The following is a 19,575-nucleotide window of genomic DNA, read 5'->3' as shown; positions in this document are numbered from 1 at the left end:
ACTTCTACAGATGCACAATCGAGAGCATCCTGGCGGGCTGTATCACCGCCTGGTATGGCAACTGCACCGCCCTCAACCGTAAGGCTCTCCAGAGGGTAGTGAGGTCTGCACAACGCATCACCGGGGGCAAACTACCTGCCCTCCAGGACACCTACACCACCCGATGCTACAGGAAGGCCATAAAGATCATCAAGGACATCAACCACCCGAGCCACTGCCTGTTCACCCCGCTGCCATCCAGAAGGCGAGGTCAGTACAGGTGCATCAAAGCTGGGACCGAGAGACTGAAAAACAGCTTCTATCTCAAGGCCATCAGACTGTTAAACAGCCACCACTAACATTGAGTGGCTACTGCCAACACACTGTCAATGACACTGACTCTACTCCAGCCACTTTAATCATGGGAATCGATGGGAAATGATGTAAATATATCACTAGCCACTTTAAACAATGCTACCTTATATAATGTTACTTACCCTACATTGTTCATCTCATATGCATACGTTGATACTGTACTCTATATCATCGACTGCATCCTTATGTAATACATGTATCACTAGCCACTTTAACTATGCCACTTGGTTTACATACTTATCTCATATGTATATACTGTACTCGATATCATCTACTGTATCTTGCCTATGCTGCTCTGTACCATCACTCATTCATATATCCTTATGTACATATTCTTTATCCCCTTACACTGTGTATGACAGTAGTTTTTTTTGGAATTGTTAGTTAGATTACTTGCTCGTTATTACTGCATTGTCGGAACTAGAAGCACAAGCATTTCGCTACACTCGCATTAACATCTGCTAACCATGTGTATGTGACAAATAAAATTTGATTTGATTTGATTTATGATGACTCCTTGCTGTCCCCAGTCCACCTGGCCGTGCTGCTGCTCCAGTTTCAACTGTTCTGCCTGTGATTATTATTACTTGACCATGCTGGTCATTATGAACATTTGAACATCTTGGCCATGTTCTGTTATAATCTCCACCCGGGACAGCCAGAAGAGGACTGGCCACCCCACATAGCCTGGTTCCTCTCTAGGTTTTTTCCTAGGTTTTGGCCTTTCTAGGGAGTTTTTCCTAGCCACCATGCTTCTACACCTGCATTGCTTGCTGTTTGGGGTTTTAGGCTGGGTTTCTGTACAGCACTTTGAGATATCAGCTGATGTACGAAGGGCTATATAAATACATTTGATTTGATATACAGATCATATACACACACACTCACACACACTACAATGACACTCCCACACAAAACCCCCACACATTCACATACACTACAACGGGTTCATGATTTTACTCTTGTTATTATCAATCCCTATGCCTAGTCACTTTACCCTTCCTTCATGTACAAATCTACCTCAAATACCTCGTACCTCTGCACATTGATCTGGTACTGGTACTCCCTGTATATAGCCTCACATTGATCTGGTACTGGTTCTCCCTGTATATAGCCTCACATTGATCTGGTACTCCCTGTATATAGCCTCACATTGATCTGGTACTGGTACTCCCTGTATATAGCCTCACATTGATCTGGTACTGGTACTCCCTGTATATAGCCTCACATTGATCTGGTACTGGTTCTCCCTGTATATAGCCTCACATTGATCTGGTACTGGTTCTCCCTGTATATAGCCTCACATTGATCTGGTACTGGTACTCCCTGTATATAGCCTCACATTGATCTGGTACTGGTTCTCCCTGTATATAGCCTCACATTGATCTGGTACTGGTACTCCCTGTATATAGCCTCACATTGATCTGGTACTGGTACTCCTGTATATAGCCTCACATTGATCTGGTACTGGTACTCCCTGTATATAGCCTCACATTGATCTGGTACTGGTACTCCCTGTATATAGCCTCACATTGATCTGGTACTCCCTGTATATAGCCTCACATTGATCTGGTACTGGTTCTCCCTGTATATAGCCTCACATTGATCTGGTACTGGTTCTCCCTGTATATAGCCTCACATTGATCTGGTACTGGTTCTCCCTGTATATAGCCTCACATTGATCTGGTACTGGTACTCCCTGTATATAGCCTCACATTGATCTGGTACTGGTTCTCCCTGTATATAGCCTCACATTGATCTGGTACTGGTACTCCCTGTATATAGCCTCACATTGATCTGGTACTGGTACTCTCCCTGTATATAGCCTCACATTGATCTGGTACTGGTATATAGCCTCCATTGATCTGGTACTATAGCCTCACATTGATCTGGTACTGGTACTCCCTGTATATAGCCTCACATTGATCTGGTACTGGTACTCCCTGTATATAGCCTCACATTGATCTGGTACTGGTACTCCCTGTATATAGCCTCACATTGATCTGGTACTGGTACTCCCTGTATATAGCCTCACATTGATCTGGTACTGGTACTCCCTGTATATAGCCTCACATTGATCTGGTACTGGTACTCCCTGTATATAGCCTCACATTGATCTGGTACTGGTACTCCCTGTATATTGCTCCATTCTTTGTTCATTGTGTATTTGATTTTTTTCCTCTTGTGTTACTATTTTAAACTCTGCATTTTGACTCCACTGCTTTTGCCCCCGGTGATGCGTTGTGCAGACCACACTACCCTCTGGAGAGCCTTACGGTTGTGGGCGGAGCAGTTGCCGTACCAGGCGGTGATACAGCCCGACAGGATGCTCTCGATTGTGCATCTGTAGAAGTTTGTGAGTGCTTTTGGTGACAAGCCGAATTTCTTCAGCCTCCTGAGGTTGAAGAGGCGCTGCTGCGCCTTCTTCACGATGCTGTCTGTGTGAGTGGACCAATTCAGTTTGTCTGTGATGTGTACACCGAGGAACTTACAACTTACTACCCTCTCCACTACTGTTCCATCGATGTGGATAGGGGGGTGTTCCCTCTGCTGTTTCCTGAAGTCCACAATCATCTCCTTAGTTTTGTTGACGTTGAGTGTGAGGTTATTTTCCTTACACCACACTCTGAGGGTCCTCACCTCCTCCCTGTAGGCCGTCTCGTCGTTGTTGGTAATCAAGCCTACCACTGTAGTGTCGTTCGCAAACTTGATGATTGAGTTGGAGGCGTGGATGGCCACGCAGTCGTGGGTGGACAGGGAGTATAGGAGAGGGCTCAGAATGCACCCTAGTGGGGCCCCAGTGTTGAGGATCAGTGGGGTGGAGATGTTGTTACCTACCCTCACCACCTGGGGGCGGCCAGTCAGGAAGTCCAGTACCCAGTTGCACAGGGCGGGGTCGAGACCCAGGGTCTCGAGCTTGATGACGGGTTTGGGGGGTACTATGGTGTTAAATGTTGAGCTGTAGTCGATGAACAACATTCTCACATAGGTATTCCTCTTGTCCAGATGGGTTAGGGCAGTGTGCAGTGTGGTTGAGATTGCATCGTCTGTGGACCTATTTGGGCGGTAAGCAAATTGGAGTGGGTCTAGGGTGTCAGGTAGGGTGGAGGTGATATGGTCCTTGACTAGTCTCTCAAAGCACTTCATGATGACGGAAGTGAGTGCTACGGGGCGGTAGTCATTAAGCTCAGTTACCTTGGCTTTCTTGGGAACAGGAACAATGGTGGCCCTCTTGAAGCATGTGGGAACAGCAGACTGGGATAAGGATTGATTGAAAATGTCCGTAAACACACCAGCCAGCTGGTCTGCGCATGCTCTGAGGACACGGCTGGGGATGCCGTCTGGGCCTGCAGCCTTGCGAGGGTTAACATGTTTAAATGTTTTACTCACGTCGGCTGCAGTGAAGGAGAGTCCGCATGTTTTGTTTGCGGTCTGTATCAGTGGCACTGTATTGTCCTCAAAGCGGGCAAAAAAAGAGACTTAGTCTGCCTGGGAGCAAGACATCCTGGTCTGTGACTGGGCTGGTTTTCTTTTTGTAATCCGTGATTGACTGTAGACCCTGCCACATACCTCTTGTGTCTGAGCCTACTTTGTCTCTATACTGAAGCTTAACTTGTTTGATTGCCTTGCGGAGGGAATAGCTACACTGTTTGTATTCGGTCATGTTTCCGGTCCCCTTGCCCTGGTTAAAAGCAGTGGTTCGTTCTTTCAGTTTCACGGAATGCTGCCATCAATCCACGGTTTCTGGTTTGGGAATGTTTTAATTGTTGCTATGGGAATGACATCTTCAATGCACTTTCTAATGAACTCGCTCACCGAATCAGCGTATTCGTCAATGTTGTTGTTGGACACAGTGTGGAACATAACCCAGTCCACGTGATGGAAGCAGTCTTGGAGCGTGGAATCAGAACAGACCAGAGCTCGGGAGCTTCTTGTTTTAGCTTCTGTCTGTAGGCAGGGAGCAACAAAATGGAGTTGTGGTCAGCTTTTCCGAAAGGAGGGTGGGGGAGGGCCTTATATGCATCGCGGGAGTTAGAATAGCAATGATCCAAGGTTTTACCAGCCCTGGTTTGGCAATCGATATGCTGATACAATTTAGGGAGTCTTGTTTTCAGATTAGCCTTGTTAAAATCCCCAGCTACAATGAATACATCCTCAGGATATGTGGTTTCCAGTTTGATCGTCCCCCCCCGATCAATCTACACACAATAACCCATAATGACAAAGCAAAAACAGGTTTTTAGATTTTTTTGAAAAATATAACATTTACATAAGCATTTAGACCCTTTACTCAGTACTTTGTTGGAACACCTTTGGCAGCGATTACAGACTCGAGTCTTCATGGGTATTACGTTACAAGCCTGGCACAGCTGTATTTGGGGAGTTTCTACCATTCTTCTCTGCAGATCCTTTCAAGCTCTGTCAGGTTGGATGGGGAGCATCGCTACACAACAATTTTCAGGTCTCTCCAAATATGTTCAATCGGGTTCAAGTCCGGGTTTTGGCTGGGCCACTTAAAACCTCTTGAGACTCTAGGGGCAGTATTTCATTTTTGGATAAAAAAACGTTCCCGTTTTAAACAAGATATTTTGTCACGAAAAGATGCTTGACTATGCATATAATTGACAGCTTTGGAAAGAAAACACTCTGACGTTTCCAAAACTGCAAAGATATTATCTGTGAGTGCCACAGAACTGATGCTATACAGGTGAAACCAAGATGAAACTTCAAACAGGAAGTGAGCTAAATTTTTGAGGCGCTGTTTTCCATTGTCTCCTTATATGGCTGTGAATGCGCCCTGAACGAGCCTACACTTTCTGCCGTTTCCCCAAGGTGTCTGCAGCATTGTGACGTATTTGTAGGCATATCATTGGAAGATTGGCCATAAGAGACTACATTTACCAGGTGTCCGCCCGGTGTCCTTTGTCGAAATTGGTGCGTAATCTTCAGCTGCAAGCATTCTTCCATGTGATTCAGAGGAGAAAGCAGACTTCCACGAACGATATATCATCGAAGAGATACGTGAAAAACACCTTGAGGATTGATTCTAAACAACGTTTGCCATGTTTCAGTCGATATTATGGAGTTAATTTGGAAAAAAGTTCAGCGTTTTGATGACTGAATTTTCGGGGTTTTTTGGTAGCCAAACGTGATGAACAAAACGGAGCGATTTCTCCTACACAAAGAATCTTTTTGGAAAAACTGAACATTTGCTATCTAACTGAGAGTCTCCTCATTGAAAACATCCAAAGTTCTTCAAAGGTAAATGATTTTATTTGAATGCTTTTCTTGTTTTTGTGAAAATGTTGCCCGCTGAATGCTACGCTAAATGCTACGCTAGCTATCAATACTGTTACACAAATGCTTGTTTTGCTATGGTTGAAAAGCATATTTTGAAAATCTGAGATGACAGTGTTGTTAACAAAAGGCTAAGCTTGAGAGCTAGCATATTTATTTCATTTCATTTGCGATTTTCATGAATAGTTAACGTTGCGTTATGGTAATGAGCTTGAGGCTGTATTCATGATCCCGGATCCGGGATGGCTAGTATCAAAGACTTGTCTCGAAGCCACTCCTGCGTTGTCTTGGCTGTGTGCTTACAGTCGTTGTCCTTTTGGAAGGGGAACTTTCCCCCCCCGTCTGAGGTTCTGAGCACTCTGGAGCAGGTGTTCATCAATAATCTCTCTGTACTTTGCTCCGTTCATCTTTCCCTCGATCCTGACTAGTCTCCAAGCCCCTGCCACTGAAAAACATCCCAACAGCATGATGCTGCCACCACCATGCTTCACCATATGGATACTACCAGGTTTCTTCCAGACGTGACGCTTGGCATTCAGGGCAAAGTGTTATATCTTGGTTCCATCCGACCAGAGAATGTTGTTTCTAATGGTCTGAGAGTCCTATAGGTGCCTTTTGGCAAACTCCAAGCGGGATGTCATGTGCCTTTTACTGAGGAGTGCCTTCCATCTGGCCAATCTACCATAAAGGCCTGATTGGTGGAGTGCTGCAGAAATGGTTGTCCTCCTGGAAGTTTCTCCCATCTCCATAAAGAAACTCTGGAGCTCTGTCAGAGTGACTATTGGGTTCTTGGTCACCTCCCTGACCAAGACCTTTCCCCCTGATTGCTCAGTATGGCCAGTCGGCCAGCTCAAGGAAGAGTCTTGGTGGTTCCCAACTTCTCCCTATTAAGAATTAATGAGTCCACTGTGTTCTTGGGGACCTTTAATGCTGCAGAAATTGGTTTGTATCCTTCCCCGGTTCGTGCCTCGACACAATCTTTTCTCTGAACTCTATGGACAATTACTTTGACCTCATGGCTTGGTTTTTACTGTGACATGTGCTGTCAACTATGGGACCTTAAATTGACAGGTGTGTACCTTTCCAAATCATGTCCAATCAATTGATTTTCCACAGGTGAACTCCAATCAAGTTGTAGAAACATCTCAAGGATGATCAATGGAAACAGGATGCACCTGAGCTCAATTTCAAGTCTCATAGCAAATGATCTGAATACTTAGCGACGATGTCAAAACCTAAACTATACTGAAACTAATTTCACAAATAGAGTAAGCCTATAGACACGACTAAATTGACATAAATATGATGAGTGACCAAATTAGGCGTATCAGTTGTCAAATAATACATGAAGGGATGGGTGTATCTTGTCATTGACATATGCAGGGAAAGCAGCATCACTTTATCAAATCCTCCTTCAGAGTCACATGCAGGTAAAATATTTTATCCATATGTTTTTACACACACACATTATTTCTACGTAGCTGCTGTTCACACTCAACCTCCCTCCACGTTTCTCTCTTTACTCACCATCCTCTGAACCATGATGATGTGGCCAAAGTCTCTGCCTCATTAGAACGAACATTCAAGGCCTTAATGAAGGTTAGAACCTTCTCTGTTTTAATGGCAATTGCAGTTGCACAAGCAGGACGCAGTCTCCACACATTGCATTGGAGCAAAAACAATCTGCGTTGTATGTGATGATGTATGCTAATGGCAGTGGAGAGCTGAGCAGCAGATCTGTAGGCAGCGAAGTAGGCAGCCTCTAAATACATGTATAAAACGATTATCGGGTTTACAGAAAATGCAGAACTGCAGCCAATCCGATATGTGAGCTTTTGTCCACAGGACAAATGCTTTTAGTCAGAATTGACTGCCATATCTGTAGTTCCTCCACATAACCAGGTAGATGTGACAGATACCTTTTATAGTTATATTTGTAAATATAAATTCACATCGTATAAAATAATTAGACATACAGTATGTATGAAAAACAACATTATTACATAGTCGGTAGGTTGTTGCTTGATTTATTTATTAATTGAATGATTGGTTTATGTATATATTTATTGATTGGTCGATTTGATTGATTGATTGAATGGATGGGCTTCCCATTTTCAAACCGCTGCTTTGTGTATAAACACTTTTTTAAAGCATGTATAGCACTACTGTATTCATCTGCATGTTTCCATTTTCGTTTACAGAAAATAAGACTGTTTTACATACTTTCTATCGGGGAAAATCTGAAGGGGAAATCTGCAGTCTAAATAATAACAACACGGGTACCCTGCCACCAATTGTTTTACAAATACAGTTTTAACAAACAATGGAATTAAACAAGCATATGTTGTATTCTGCATGGATTAATAGTTATATACAATTCAATTAAAAGTACGTATGAATTGCAGATTGCCACTTTAAATATGGATGAAATTAGCCGGAAATGTTAAAAACCCATTATCATGATTCTCTCCTTCATAATTTCCCCTGTGTTTGCATTCGGTACCTGAGTCTATGGGTACAATCTTAATCAAAGCAACATCCGTGGGTCTCTGAGAAGGATGGAGGGGTAATATCCTATTGTGCAGTACACCGTGTCTGGTTTCTTTAGATTATTTCCTTTGCCCACTGGGTGGCGCTGTGCTGCAGCTGGTATCTGTAGGGTGCTGTAGAATGTCTCTGCCTGTGGGGGGGACTGTGGTTCTATCCTCTCTTCTGGTGAAGTGTACTCCTTGTCCCCTGGATGCCCCTCTTCTCCTTCTGCTGATGCTGGTACTGCTCCTGGTCTGCCTGCAGTAACGTAGATAGATGTCACCTCAGATCCAGGGGTGTTCTGTGGTTCTGGTCTTCCTGGTATAGTGCTCACTGGGTTGTCAACTTCTGGAACAACGGCCTGTTAGGAGATAAGTAATCATAACATGCAAATTATCATTGTTTAAAATTCTCTAGACTCTAAGACATTGGATGGTGGGGGAATTGCTTTAACATGGTCATACAATGCATCATTTAGATATTTGATATTACATTGTAAATGTTTTGATAAAATATTAAATTTGGCCTTTAGTCCCAAATCCCATAGAAATGCATTGAATAACACATTCATAAATGTGACAGTTAAAAATAAGGAGTACGGTTTTGAAGAGTCTGTCCTATATCTAGGAGATACAATATCTAGGAGGTACATCTCAGGAAATATTTTAGCTTCTCCCCCCCCACATATTTAACTATACCTCCATACTTCCATTATTTTTTTTAACCAGTACCGGTTACCTTCAAACAGGTCATAGAGCAAAATCCCCTTTCCACTGTGGGGTCACATTAGTTTGTAGCCCAAACCATTCAGACGCTACAGATGTTTTCCTGAGACAACGGATTTCAGGGATGTCTCGTGTTCTGACGAACATCGCTGTAGCATGGGCTGCATCTCAATCTACTGCATCTGCCTATTGCGGCCCATGCAAAAAAAACGGATACAGTGGGGAGAACAAGTATTTGAAACACTGACGATTTTGCAGGTTTTCCTACTTACAAAGCATGTAGAGGTCTGTTTTTATCATAGGTACACTTCAACTGTGAGAGACGGAATCTAAAACAAAAATCCAGAAAATCACATTGTATGATTTTTAAGTAATTCATTTGCATTTTATTGCATGAAATAAGTATTTGATCACCTACCAACCAGTAAGAATTCTGGCTCTCACAGACCTGTTAGTTTTTCTTTAAGAATCCCTCCTGTTCTCCACTCATTACCTGTATTAACTGCATCTGTTTGAACTCGTTACCTGTATAAGAGACACCTGTCCACACACTCAATCAAACAGACTCCAACCTCTCCACAATGGCCAAGACCAGAGAGCTGTGTAAGGACATCAGGGCTAAAATTGTACAAGGCTGGGATGGTGTTAATGTAATTTCATAATTCCAATATGTTTTCATTAATTGAATTCACTTAGTCTATTTTATGAGAATGTTTAAGATTCTGATTTGCATAAAATAGACAGAAAAATTAGATAATAGTATTTATTCTCGGAGCGCGCTGCCATGAAACCACGAACAACAGTTTATATACAAAATATGACGTCATAGGTTATAAAATGTCCTTCCTCCTATCGACAAGGGCAGAACAGGTTAAAAAGTTTATTCCAACCCCCTCGCTCGCTCACTCCAGACACACACTTATCAAGATTAACTTCTGAAATCTCACCTTCATCTATCACTATTCAGAAGACAGCTCCAGATAATGGAAAACCTAGGAAAACACTCACTGCCTTATCTAAACATCCCAGAGCTAAGTTGAGTCGGTTCAACCATAGGTTAACGATTCTTTCTGCTTACTTAAAACCCACAATCTAGTCCTCCCCAACCTAGCTGGAATGGTATTTATTTTATTTAATTACCCCCTGTTTCATGCTCCACAATCCCTTCCTTATGAATTAATGTTATTAATCAGATATAATAAAACAGAGTATAGTTTTAATTAGTTATAGTTCTATTTAAAATGTAGATATTGTTTAGTCATTATTCATAAAATTCCTAACAGATGGGATACAGGACAATAGGCAAGCAGCTTGGTGAGAAGGCAACAACTGTTGGCGCAATTATTAGAAAATGGAAGAAGTTCAAGATGACGGTCAATCACCCTCGGTCTGGGGCTCCATGCAAGATCTCACCTCGTGGGGCATCAATGATCATGAGGAAGGTGAGGGATCAGCCCAGAACTACACGGCAGGACCTGGTCAATGACCTGAAGAGAGCTGGGATCACAGTCTCAAAGAAAACCATTAGTAACACACTACGCCATCATGGATTAAAATCCTGCAGTCCACGCAAGGTCCCCCTGCTCAAGCCAGCACATGTCCAGGCCCATCTGAAGTTTGCCAATGACCATCTGGATGATCCAGAGGAGGAATGGGAGAAGGTCATGTGGTCTGATGAGACAAAAATAGAGCTTTTTGGTCTAAACTCCACTCGCCATGTTTGGAGGAAGAAGAAGGATGAGTACAACCCCAAGAACACCATCCCAACCGTAGAGCATGGAGGTGTAAACATCATTCTTTGGGGATGCTTTTCGGCAAAGGGGACAGGATGACTGCACCGTATTGAGGGGAGGATGGGTGGGGCCATGTATCGCGAGATCTTGGCCAACAACCTCCTTCCCTCAGTAAGAGCATTAAAGATGGGTCGTGGCTGGGTCTTCCAGCATGACATCGACCCGAAACACACAGCCAGGGCAACTAAGGAGTGGCTCCGTAAGAAGCATCTCAAGGTCCTGGAGTGGCCTAGCCAATCTCCAGACCTGAACCCAATAGAAAATCTTTGGAGGGAGCTGAAAGTCCGTATTGCCCAGCGACAGCCCCGAACCCTGAAGGATCTGGAGAAGGTCTGTATGGAAGAGTGGGCCAAAATCCCTGCTGCAGTGTGTGCAAACCTGATCAAGAACTACAGGAAACGTATGATCAATTCAATGTAATTGCAAACAAAGGTTTCTGTACCAAATATTAAGTTCTGCTTTTCTGATATATCAAATACTTATGTCATGCAATAAAATGCAAATTAATTACTTAAAAATCATACAATGTTATTTTCTGGATTTTTGTTTTAGATTCCGTCTCTCACAGTTAAAGTGTACCTATGATAAAAATTATAGACCTCTACATGCTTTGTAAGTAGGAAAACCTGCAAAATCGGCAGTGTATCAAATAATTGTTCTCCCCACTGTATCTCTAGCTTAACCTGACAGATTTGTACCTGGATGTTATTATTTTACATATATTTACTCAATGGTGCGTCAATAGACTCTACAATTGTTTAAACATAGATTAATGAGAGGGTACCTTCAGAAGCAGTATTTCTTTAGGGGATCGCCATCTTCTGGTTGATATGATGCATCCTACACCAACTAAGAGTAATCCACCAGTAACAATGCCCACAATGATGCCAACTAGTGATGCTGCAGCGATCCCCTTCTTCTCAGCAATACCTGAGACGTCTCACACACACACACACACACACACACACACAAAGAGCATTGTCAACATTTTTTGCTGGAGAAGAATATAACTGCAATGATATTACAACTTTGTTGATTTTTTTTTACAATGCTAGAGGAAATCACAGAAAGTGGAAGTTAGACTTACATATGTCATTCATGCGTTGTGATTTGGTCTCTGTGCTGACACGATTGTTGACGATACACTTAATGAATCCATTACCACTGGAAACAGTGATGTTGACCTCAGAGACTGACAGAGAATCCTTGTACAGTGGGCACTGACCTCCATCACAGACAGAAAACATCCAGCCTGAACAATTCACTGTGATGTTACAACGTCCTGTACTTGAGTTGTAGTATGTCACCTGCATGGCTGGAATGGGAACAGCTTCTACAACAACCAACACAGTTCAGAAAGATACATTTGACATGTATGACTGGTGAAGACACAAAAAAAGGAGATTCGCTATTTTAAGCAAAACAGAAACACATAGCAGGCTACCAAAACACAACAAAAAAAATCACAAAACTCACCCAACACCTTAAGTTTGTATGAAGACGTTGAATCTGTCCAATCTATTTTCTTTGCATTTGCAATGTAAATTCCACTGTCTGTGTCCATCAGAGTCTTAATGCACAGAGTGTGGTTCACTGGGTTATAATCTACCTTCTTCTTGTATTTAGGAGATATGTCTTTATCATCCACTATTACATCCTTTCGGAACTTCCATGTAATTCCTTTGAGTTGATCAGGGGGTTCTGCAACAGCCACACATACCGAACCTCCCTTCAAGCCATACTGGTCTATTGGAGGGACATCAGCCCAGGTCCCTAAAGAGAGAAGAAGAGTCAGTTTGTTCCTGTTTATTCAGATAGGGATCATCTTAATAAGTGTTCATCTAGAAATACATGTTTTTACTGAGTTACAGTTAATTTAAGGAAAACAGTCAATTGAAATATATTTTATTACAGAGAGAAATACTCCTCAGCACCGGATGTGGAGGTCTTGGGCCAATTGCACCCTCCCTCAAAACTTAAGTCATCTGTGGCATTGTGATGTGCGACAGAACTGCACATTTTAGAGTGGCCTTGTAATTGTCTCCAGCATAAGATAAACCTGTGTAATGATCATGCTGTTTAATCAGATTCTTGATTTGCCACATCTGTCAAGTGGATAGATTATCTAGGCAAAGGAGAAATGCTCACTAACAGGGATGTAAACACATTTGTACATAATTTGAGAGAAATGAACTTTTTGTTCACATGGAACATTTCTGGAAACTTTTATTTCAGGACCAACACTTTACATGTTGCGCTTTTATTTCTGTTCAGTATAAAAGCTTTCCACAACGCAATTCTCACATTGCTTTCAGTATGATTGTCTTCTCATTTGTATTTTTGATGATGAAATGTTGAGCTATGATGATGATGATGTGTTGTATGATGTGTCTAATCAGCTTTATACATTAAATTCTGAGGTAGAGCCTATACTTTTTGAAGATAGCATCAGTGAGGACATGGATCACGATATAGATCTTCAAGATACGTTTCTCACAGCCTTTTACAGGGCTCTAAAAGCCAGATAAGTCCAGCTACACACACGTATGGTTGCTTTACTAAGACTGCAGTACAGCCAAGATCTATTCTTCTGGAAGAAAACCATGCCACGCTTGATAAGCACCAATCTGATTAAAAAATGCCCAAACAAACAATAAAATATGTATGTAACATGGATACTTCTAGAATACCACCAGAACTGATCTCTTTAATTAACCAAATGAATGAGCTCACCCCTCCTTCAACACCACACCCCACACAACAACACTCACCTCCTATTTTAAATCATGCAAATGATGACACATTATCACAGGTACCCACAGAACTTATCTCCTTAATTAACCTAATTAACAAGAGGGGCCCAACCCCCACACATACATTCACAACTGCTATAACTCCTACACATAATCACACATTATCACAGGTACCCCCAGAACTGATCTCCTTAAATAACCAAATGAACGAGCTAACCCCTCTTTCAACAACACCCCCCACACATAAACACATGGCACCTACAAGCCCTGCAGGTTATGAAGACAATGAGCAACCACATGATGATTTTGATGAATTGGAATATTGTGTAATACATAAGATGGGGGACGGTATTGATTGAAGTGTCCGTGTTTTGCACCGCAATACATTTAACTATACAGAGATTCGTCAGTTATTTTAATTTCACATGTATGAATCAGAGCCATGATTATGCAGTTTTTTATGTGATGATTTTGAATACTCTAGGAGAACTTTTAGAACGGGCTACAGATGTGGCCACAACTCATGAAATACGAGTTGAAATATGTGGTGATCGTCTGCAAAACACAGTATATCCTGTTTTACCAAATGGTGAAGCAGATCTTGAACAATTTACTGCCCTGTTGGAACGTCTTGTTCTATCTAATGTATCCATCATAGCTGATAGGACCTTAGAACTTGTTGTACAAATAGTCCGCCAAACCTTAGGCGGAGGGGGTCAGAGAAGGAAACATGATAGTCTCATGCAATCAGAAATCATAAAAAATAAGAAGGGCTATCTCATAAACGTCAACAATCCTGGTAATCAGTTATGTTTTGCAGAAGTTCTATAACATTTACTCATTCCTGTATGTACTGATCTAGATGCTTTACAAAAGGCCAGTGGCCTGTCCAATGCAGCCGTTACACCTAACACCATGTGAGGATTGTCATCGTACATGTCGTTCCTCCGACTGCTACGAAAAAATGTCCAAACCTTAAAATAGACAATCCCCAACATGTGGTATCCTACGCCTTAATTTAACTAGGCAAGTCAGTTTAAGAACAAATTCTTACTTTCAATGATGGCCTAGTGCCTTTTTCAGGGGAAGAACAACAGATTTTTACTTTGTCAGTTCAGGGATTTGATCTTGCAACCGTCCAGTTACTAGTCCAATGCTCTAACCACTAGGCTACCTGCCACCCAAATGTTAAGAGCATTTGAAAAGCAGAGACACTGAAGTGGTTCAAGAAGTGGAACATGAGTGCTACATTCAACCATTGACTAGAGATGAACATTCAGAGAAAAATGTGTTTTATGACTTCGAGAGAAATCAGAAATCAGGGGTTCATCTGCCTATTTTCGTATCTACGATGACTTTCAGGGTTGAAAAGACTATTCTTTCTAAAACATTTCAGAAATCCCCAGTACAAAAACTTCGCTTTTTTAGCTCACAATTCTAGAGCCTATGATTCCTATCTTCTTTTGAACCCCCTTTATACAACAAGGCGTTGCACCCAGTGTCATATCCCAAGGTAGTAAAATCTTGTGTTGTGTAGACCCCGCCTTCAACCAGAGAAACATTAACAGTTGAAGTTTCTTCACATCTGAGGAGAACCTACATTATATTGGATCTTATCCCAGTCCTGAAATGTACAGGTGTGATCAAATGTCTCCCAAAGAGAGAGAGAGATTCATGACTTGGTCTGAGACTGTACGTCATAATACCTTTGATTTCCATGAATAGATGGAATTATACTGTGACAATGCTGTGGTTATACTGCATGACGGATGCTTCAGATTCAGAGAAGAGGTAATCAAAGATGTCTACATTGACCCCTTGAGTTGTACGACTATTGCATTAGCATGCATGAAAACCTATCATACACACTTTTTACTTCCAGCATCTATAGCTATTCCATCGCCTGACTACTACCGCCGACAATTCAAGTCATACTCTAGCGGTTCCATTCAATGGTTGAGATCGCTAGTTGGGGCTACCCATAAAGAACGTAAGGCCATCTTGGGTCATTATTCTTCAGATCTCATATTATCACTATGTGAGATTACTTTGAATCTTCTCAAAGGATGCATTCTGCTCACCCTGACCCAATTAACAAAATTAAAGAGACAAAAGACAGCGATCAAACTCTTTGCCAATAAAAGGGCCAGTCTTCAAAAGAAAAGATAACTTTGTAATCCATTACCCACTTGATCAACATAGTATGATACATACAAGATGGTGGTTGTGTACCATAACCATTTAAATGTATTTTTGTTTTTTATTATGTTTATATAAAAAATATATGTAATATATATAATTATAATAATATTTTAGATATGTAGAGAAGATTTGACAGGTCTAAAGTTGAGTTTTACAATCACTTTACAGTAAAATCTATATTTTAGTGCTGCTCCGTTTTAAGCTCAACCTGAATGTTTTCAATATATTTCTTGCTTACAAGTACATAGTGTGGCTTGTCATAGTTAAGACGCTACCCATCCCGTTAGCGGGATCATTTTCGTCAGCAACCACTGAATAGCATAGCGCCACAGTCAAATAATATTACTAAAAAATATTAATATTCATGAAATCACAAGTGCAATATTGCAAAACACATCGTAGCCTTTTGTTAATCCACCTGTCGTCTCAGATTTTGAAATAATGCTTTACAGCGAAAGCAATCCAAGCATTTGTGTAAATTTATCGATAGCATAGCACAGCATAACATTATGTACACTAAGCATTAAGTAGCTAGGTCACGAAAATCAGAAAAGCAATCAAATTAATCGTTTACCTTTGATGATCTTCGGATGTATTCACTCACGACACTCCCAGATACACAACAAATGTTCCTTTTGTTCCATAAAGATTATTTTGATACCCAAAATAACTCTGTTTGTTTGTCGCGTTATGTTCAGAAATCCACAGGAAAGAGCGGTCACGACAATGCAGACATATATTCCAAATAATATCCATAATGTCCACAGAAACATGTCAATCCTCAGGTTGTTTTAAAAATATATATTCGATAATATATCAACCGGGTGTGTAGGTTTTTCAATAACACCGGGAGAAGCAATGGCCGCTTTACTCTGTTGCGCAAAACTCACTCTCCCCATCCTATCCACTTACGCAATGTGATCTTTCTCGCTCATATTTCAAAATAAAATCCTGAAACTATGACTAAAGACTGTTGACACCTTAGGGAAGCCATGGAAAAAGGAATCTGGTTGATATCCCTTTAAATGGAGGATAGGCATGCATAGGAACAGAGAGGTTTCAAAATAAGAGGCACTTCCTGATTGGATTTTCCTCAGGTTTTCGCCTGCAATATCAGTTCTGTTATACTCAGACAATATTTTTACAGTTTTGGAAACTTCAGAGTGTTTTCTACCCGGCCGCGACCGGGAGGTCCGTGGGGCGACACACAATTGGCCTAGCGTCGTCCGGGTTAGGGAGGGGTTGGCCGGTATACAAATCCTTGTCTCATCGCGCACCAGCGACTCCTGTGGCGGACCGGGCGCAGTGCGCGCTAACCAAGGTTGCCAGGTGCATGGTGTTTCCCCCGACACATTGGTGCGTCTGGCTTCCGGGTTGGATGCGCACTGTGTTAAGAAGCAGTGCGGCTTGGTTGGGTTGTGTATCGGAGGACGCATGTCTTTCAACCTTCGTCTCTCCCGAGCCCGTACGGGAGTTGTAGCGATGAGACAAGATAGTAGCTACTAAAACAATTGGATACCACGAAATTGGGGAGAAAACGGGGTAAAATAAAATAATACATTTTTAAGTATAGAGTTTCACTCTACAGGCAGGGTAATCAAGCATATACCCCCATAGTTGTCCATTAGACATCAACACTTGATCTCTCAGTACAGTTACGGGAGGAAATTGGGTTCTATACACATTTTCTGGCGCATCATATATTGCTGATTTATACTCATCCCTTTCTCTATGTTTAGCCGTGGTCCTACTTCCGATGTTAAGGTCGTCACGGGCGTGTCAGTACTTAACAGATCCATGTTTTATTTATTTCTTCTTTAGAGTGTTCTGTGGTGTATCTCTCTTGAGGTGTCTTGTCGCTCGTAGTGTTCACAGCTCTTACTTATACTCAGGCATACCTACCCTTGAAATTACTTTTTCATATACACGCTCCCTAAACAGCAGATCCATAAGTTTACTACAACATTTCCCAACTGTTTCACATTTTCTTTCTGTTCAACAAGGTAACAAGGCTGTAATGTAACAAAATGTGGAAAAGTCAAGGGGTCTGAATACCGAATGCACTGTATATACACACATGGGAAACGGTGATTATTACATGGCAGTCTACAACCATATACTGTATTATAGGTTATCAATAAGATGCAGAAGGTTTGATTGGCCTGCAGGGGGAAGTTTACAATCATATGGTACAGGGTCATAAGATATCTTGCTTCTGGAAGCATTACAAAAAGCTGCTGACCCAACTACACCAATGACACTCGCATCAAATATATGTGAATGTGTTTCATTAAAAACTAATTGTATCAATATACCTTAGGAGAAACTGCAAAAAACTAACAAGGAAGTTAGCGAAAGCTAACTATATTATTAAATTTAACATACAAGCAAGCACATTTAATAGATACAAAACATGACCAGCAGAAAGTAAAGATTCCATACAATACTAACCATAGTGGAGGATAGAGAGTAGGAGTATTCCCTGTTTGAAGAAGGAGGAGAGGGGACTACCAGACATCTCTGTTAGGAGTTATATGTCTGTTTCCTCTGGCTGTACGTCCTCACTATCTCTCTGTGACTGACTGGTAGCTAGCTCGACCCACAAACACACACTGAGAAGAGTAGAGAAGAGAGAAAGAGACTTCCTTTGATGAGGGCTGCTGTTCTAGAAAATAATCCCTGTATGTTAGTTGGAAAGGAAGTCACAATCTATAGTCGTTCTCTGAAAATACCCCTTCACTCAGCTGGAGAGTTAGACCATCAGGAGTGGGTGTGTTTGGGGTCTGTTACTGTGCTGATCAGACTGATGGTATCAGAACAGTGTGTGTGTATTTTCATGTAGGTGTTGCATGCCTGCAGAAGGGTTTGCATGAGTTATCTTCCATGCCCATTTCTCAGTGTGGCTGAGGTACATGAAAAGCCCGCCCACTTGTGTGTTTTCAGGAGGAAGTGGGTCCTAGCTTACTGACAATGGCCTCATTCTATGTTTCAGGTAACATCTTGTGGTGATGTCTCTTCCTGTGTCTATTGATCTCTGTGGCAACCTGCTTCTGTTTCTTTGGTGAAGTGACTAAATGACCTCACTACTGTCTGTCTGTCTGACAAAACAACTATTTCAGCAGATTTCGTAAGTTTTTGTGAGACTTAATTCATAGGAAAGACACATTTTTATGCAGCTTAATTCCTAGGAAAAGACACACATTTTTGTGCGACTTCATTCATAAGAAAATACATTTTGGGGGGCGAACTTCAGAACAATCTTTTGAAAGTTATTGGAGCAATACATTTTGGACTTTTTTGTGTCCCACATTTATTTAGAAAAAAAAACTTTTTAATTTAACAAATCAAAATTGTTAATCAACTAGGTTGGCAGTGAAATACTTATAATATAACAGTAGCTTTATGTTTTTTTATTTTTATTAATGCCAATGCTGTTTTCTATGCTTGGTTTCGCTTAATATTTTGGGATACTTGTCACGGATTTCCTCCTCTTCATCTGAAGAGGAGAGGCGAAACGGATCAGAGGACCAATATGCGGCGTGGTAAGTGTCCATGGTAAATCTTTAATAAAGAAAGTACTGACACTGCATACAAAACAATAAACAAATGACGACCGTGAAGCTACAACATAGACAATCACCCACAAACAAACAGTGCAACCCAGGCTACCTAAGTATGATTCTCAATCAGAGACAACTAATGACACCTGCCTCTGATTGAGAACCATACTAGGCCGAAACATAGAAATGCCCCAAAACATAGAAAAACAAACATAGACTGCCCACCCAACTCACGCCCTGACCATACTAAATAAATACAAAACAAAGGAAATAAAGGTCAGAACGTGACAGTACCCCCCCCCAAAGGTGCGGACTCCGGCCGCAAAACCTTGACCTATAGGGGAGGGTCTGGGTGGGCGTC

At 41.6% G+C, this 19,575-nt stretch overlaps 1 protein-coding gene across 1 annotated transcript; it reads right to left on the bottom strand.

Moving 5' to 3' along the window:
• Nucleotides 1-7,663: 7,663 nt before the first annotated feature.
• On the bottom strand, nucleotides 7,664-18,416 carry LOC112259875. Its single transcript, XM_024434558.2, has 5 exons — nucleotides 18,106-18,416; nucleotides 12,176-12,472; nucleotides 11,787-12,032; nucleotides 11,484-11,629; nucleotides 7,664-8,542 (listed from the first exon to the last, which is right to left on the bottom strand). The coding sequence occupies exons 1-5, from the start codon at nucleotides 18,170-18,172 to the stop codon at nucleotides 8,180-8,182; spliced, it is 1,119 nt and encodes a 372-aa protein (XP_024290326.1). The 5' UTR covers nucleotides 18,173-18,416; the 3' UTR covers nucleotides 7,664-8,179.
• Between the last annotated feature and the right edge of the window lie 1,159 nt (nucleotides 18,417-19,575).

This window comes from Oncorhynchus tshawytscha, linkage group LG10 (genome assembly GCF_018296145.1).
Source record: "Oncorhynchus tshawytscha isolate Ot180627B linkage group LG10, Otsh_v2.0, whole genome shotgun sequence".
NCBI classification, from domain to species: domain Eukaryota; kingdom Metazoa; phylum Chordata; class Actinopteri; order Salmoniformes; family Salmonidae; genus Oncorhynchus; species Oncorhynchus tshawytscha.
The sequence above is the reverse complement of the archived record's forward strand: the minus strand, read 5'-3'. Positions and strand labels throughout refer to the sequence as shown.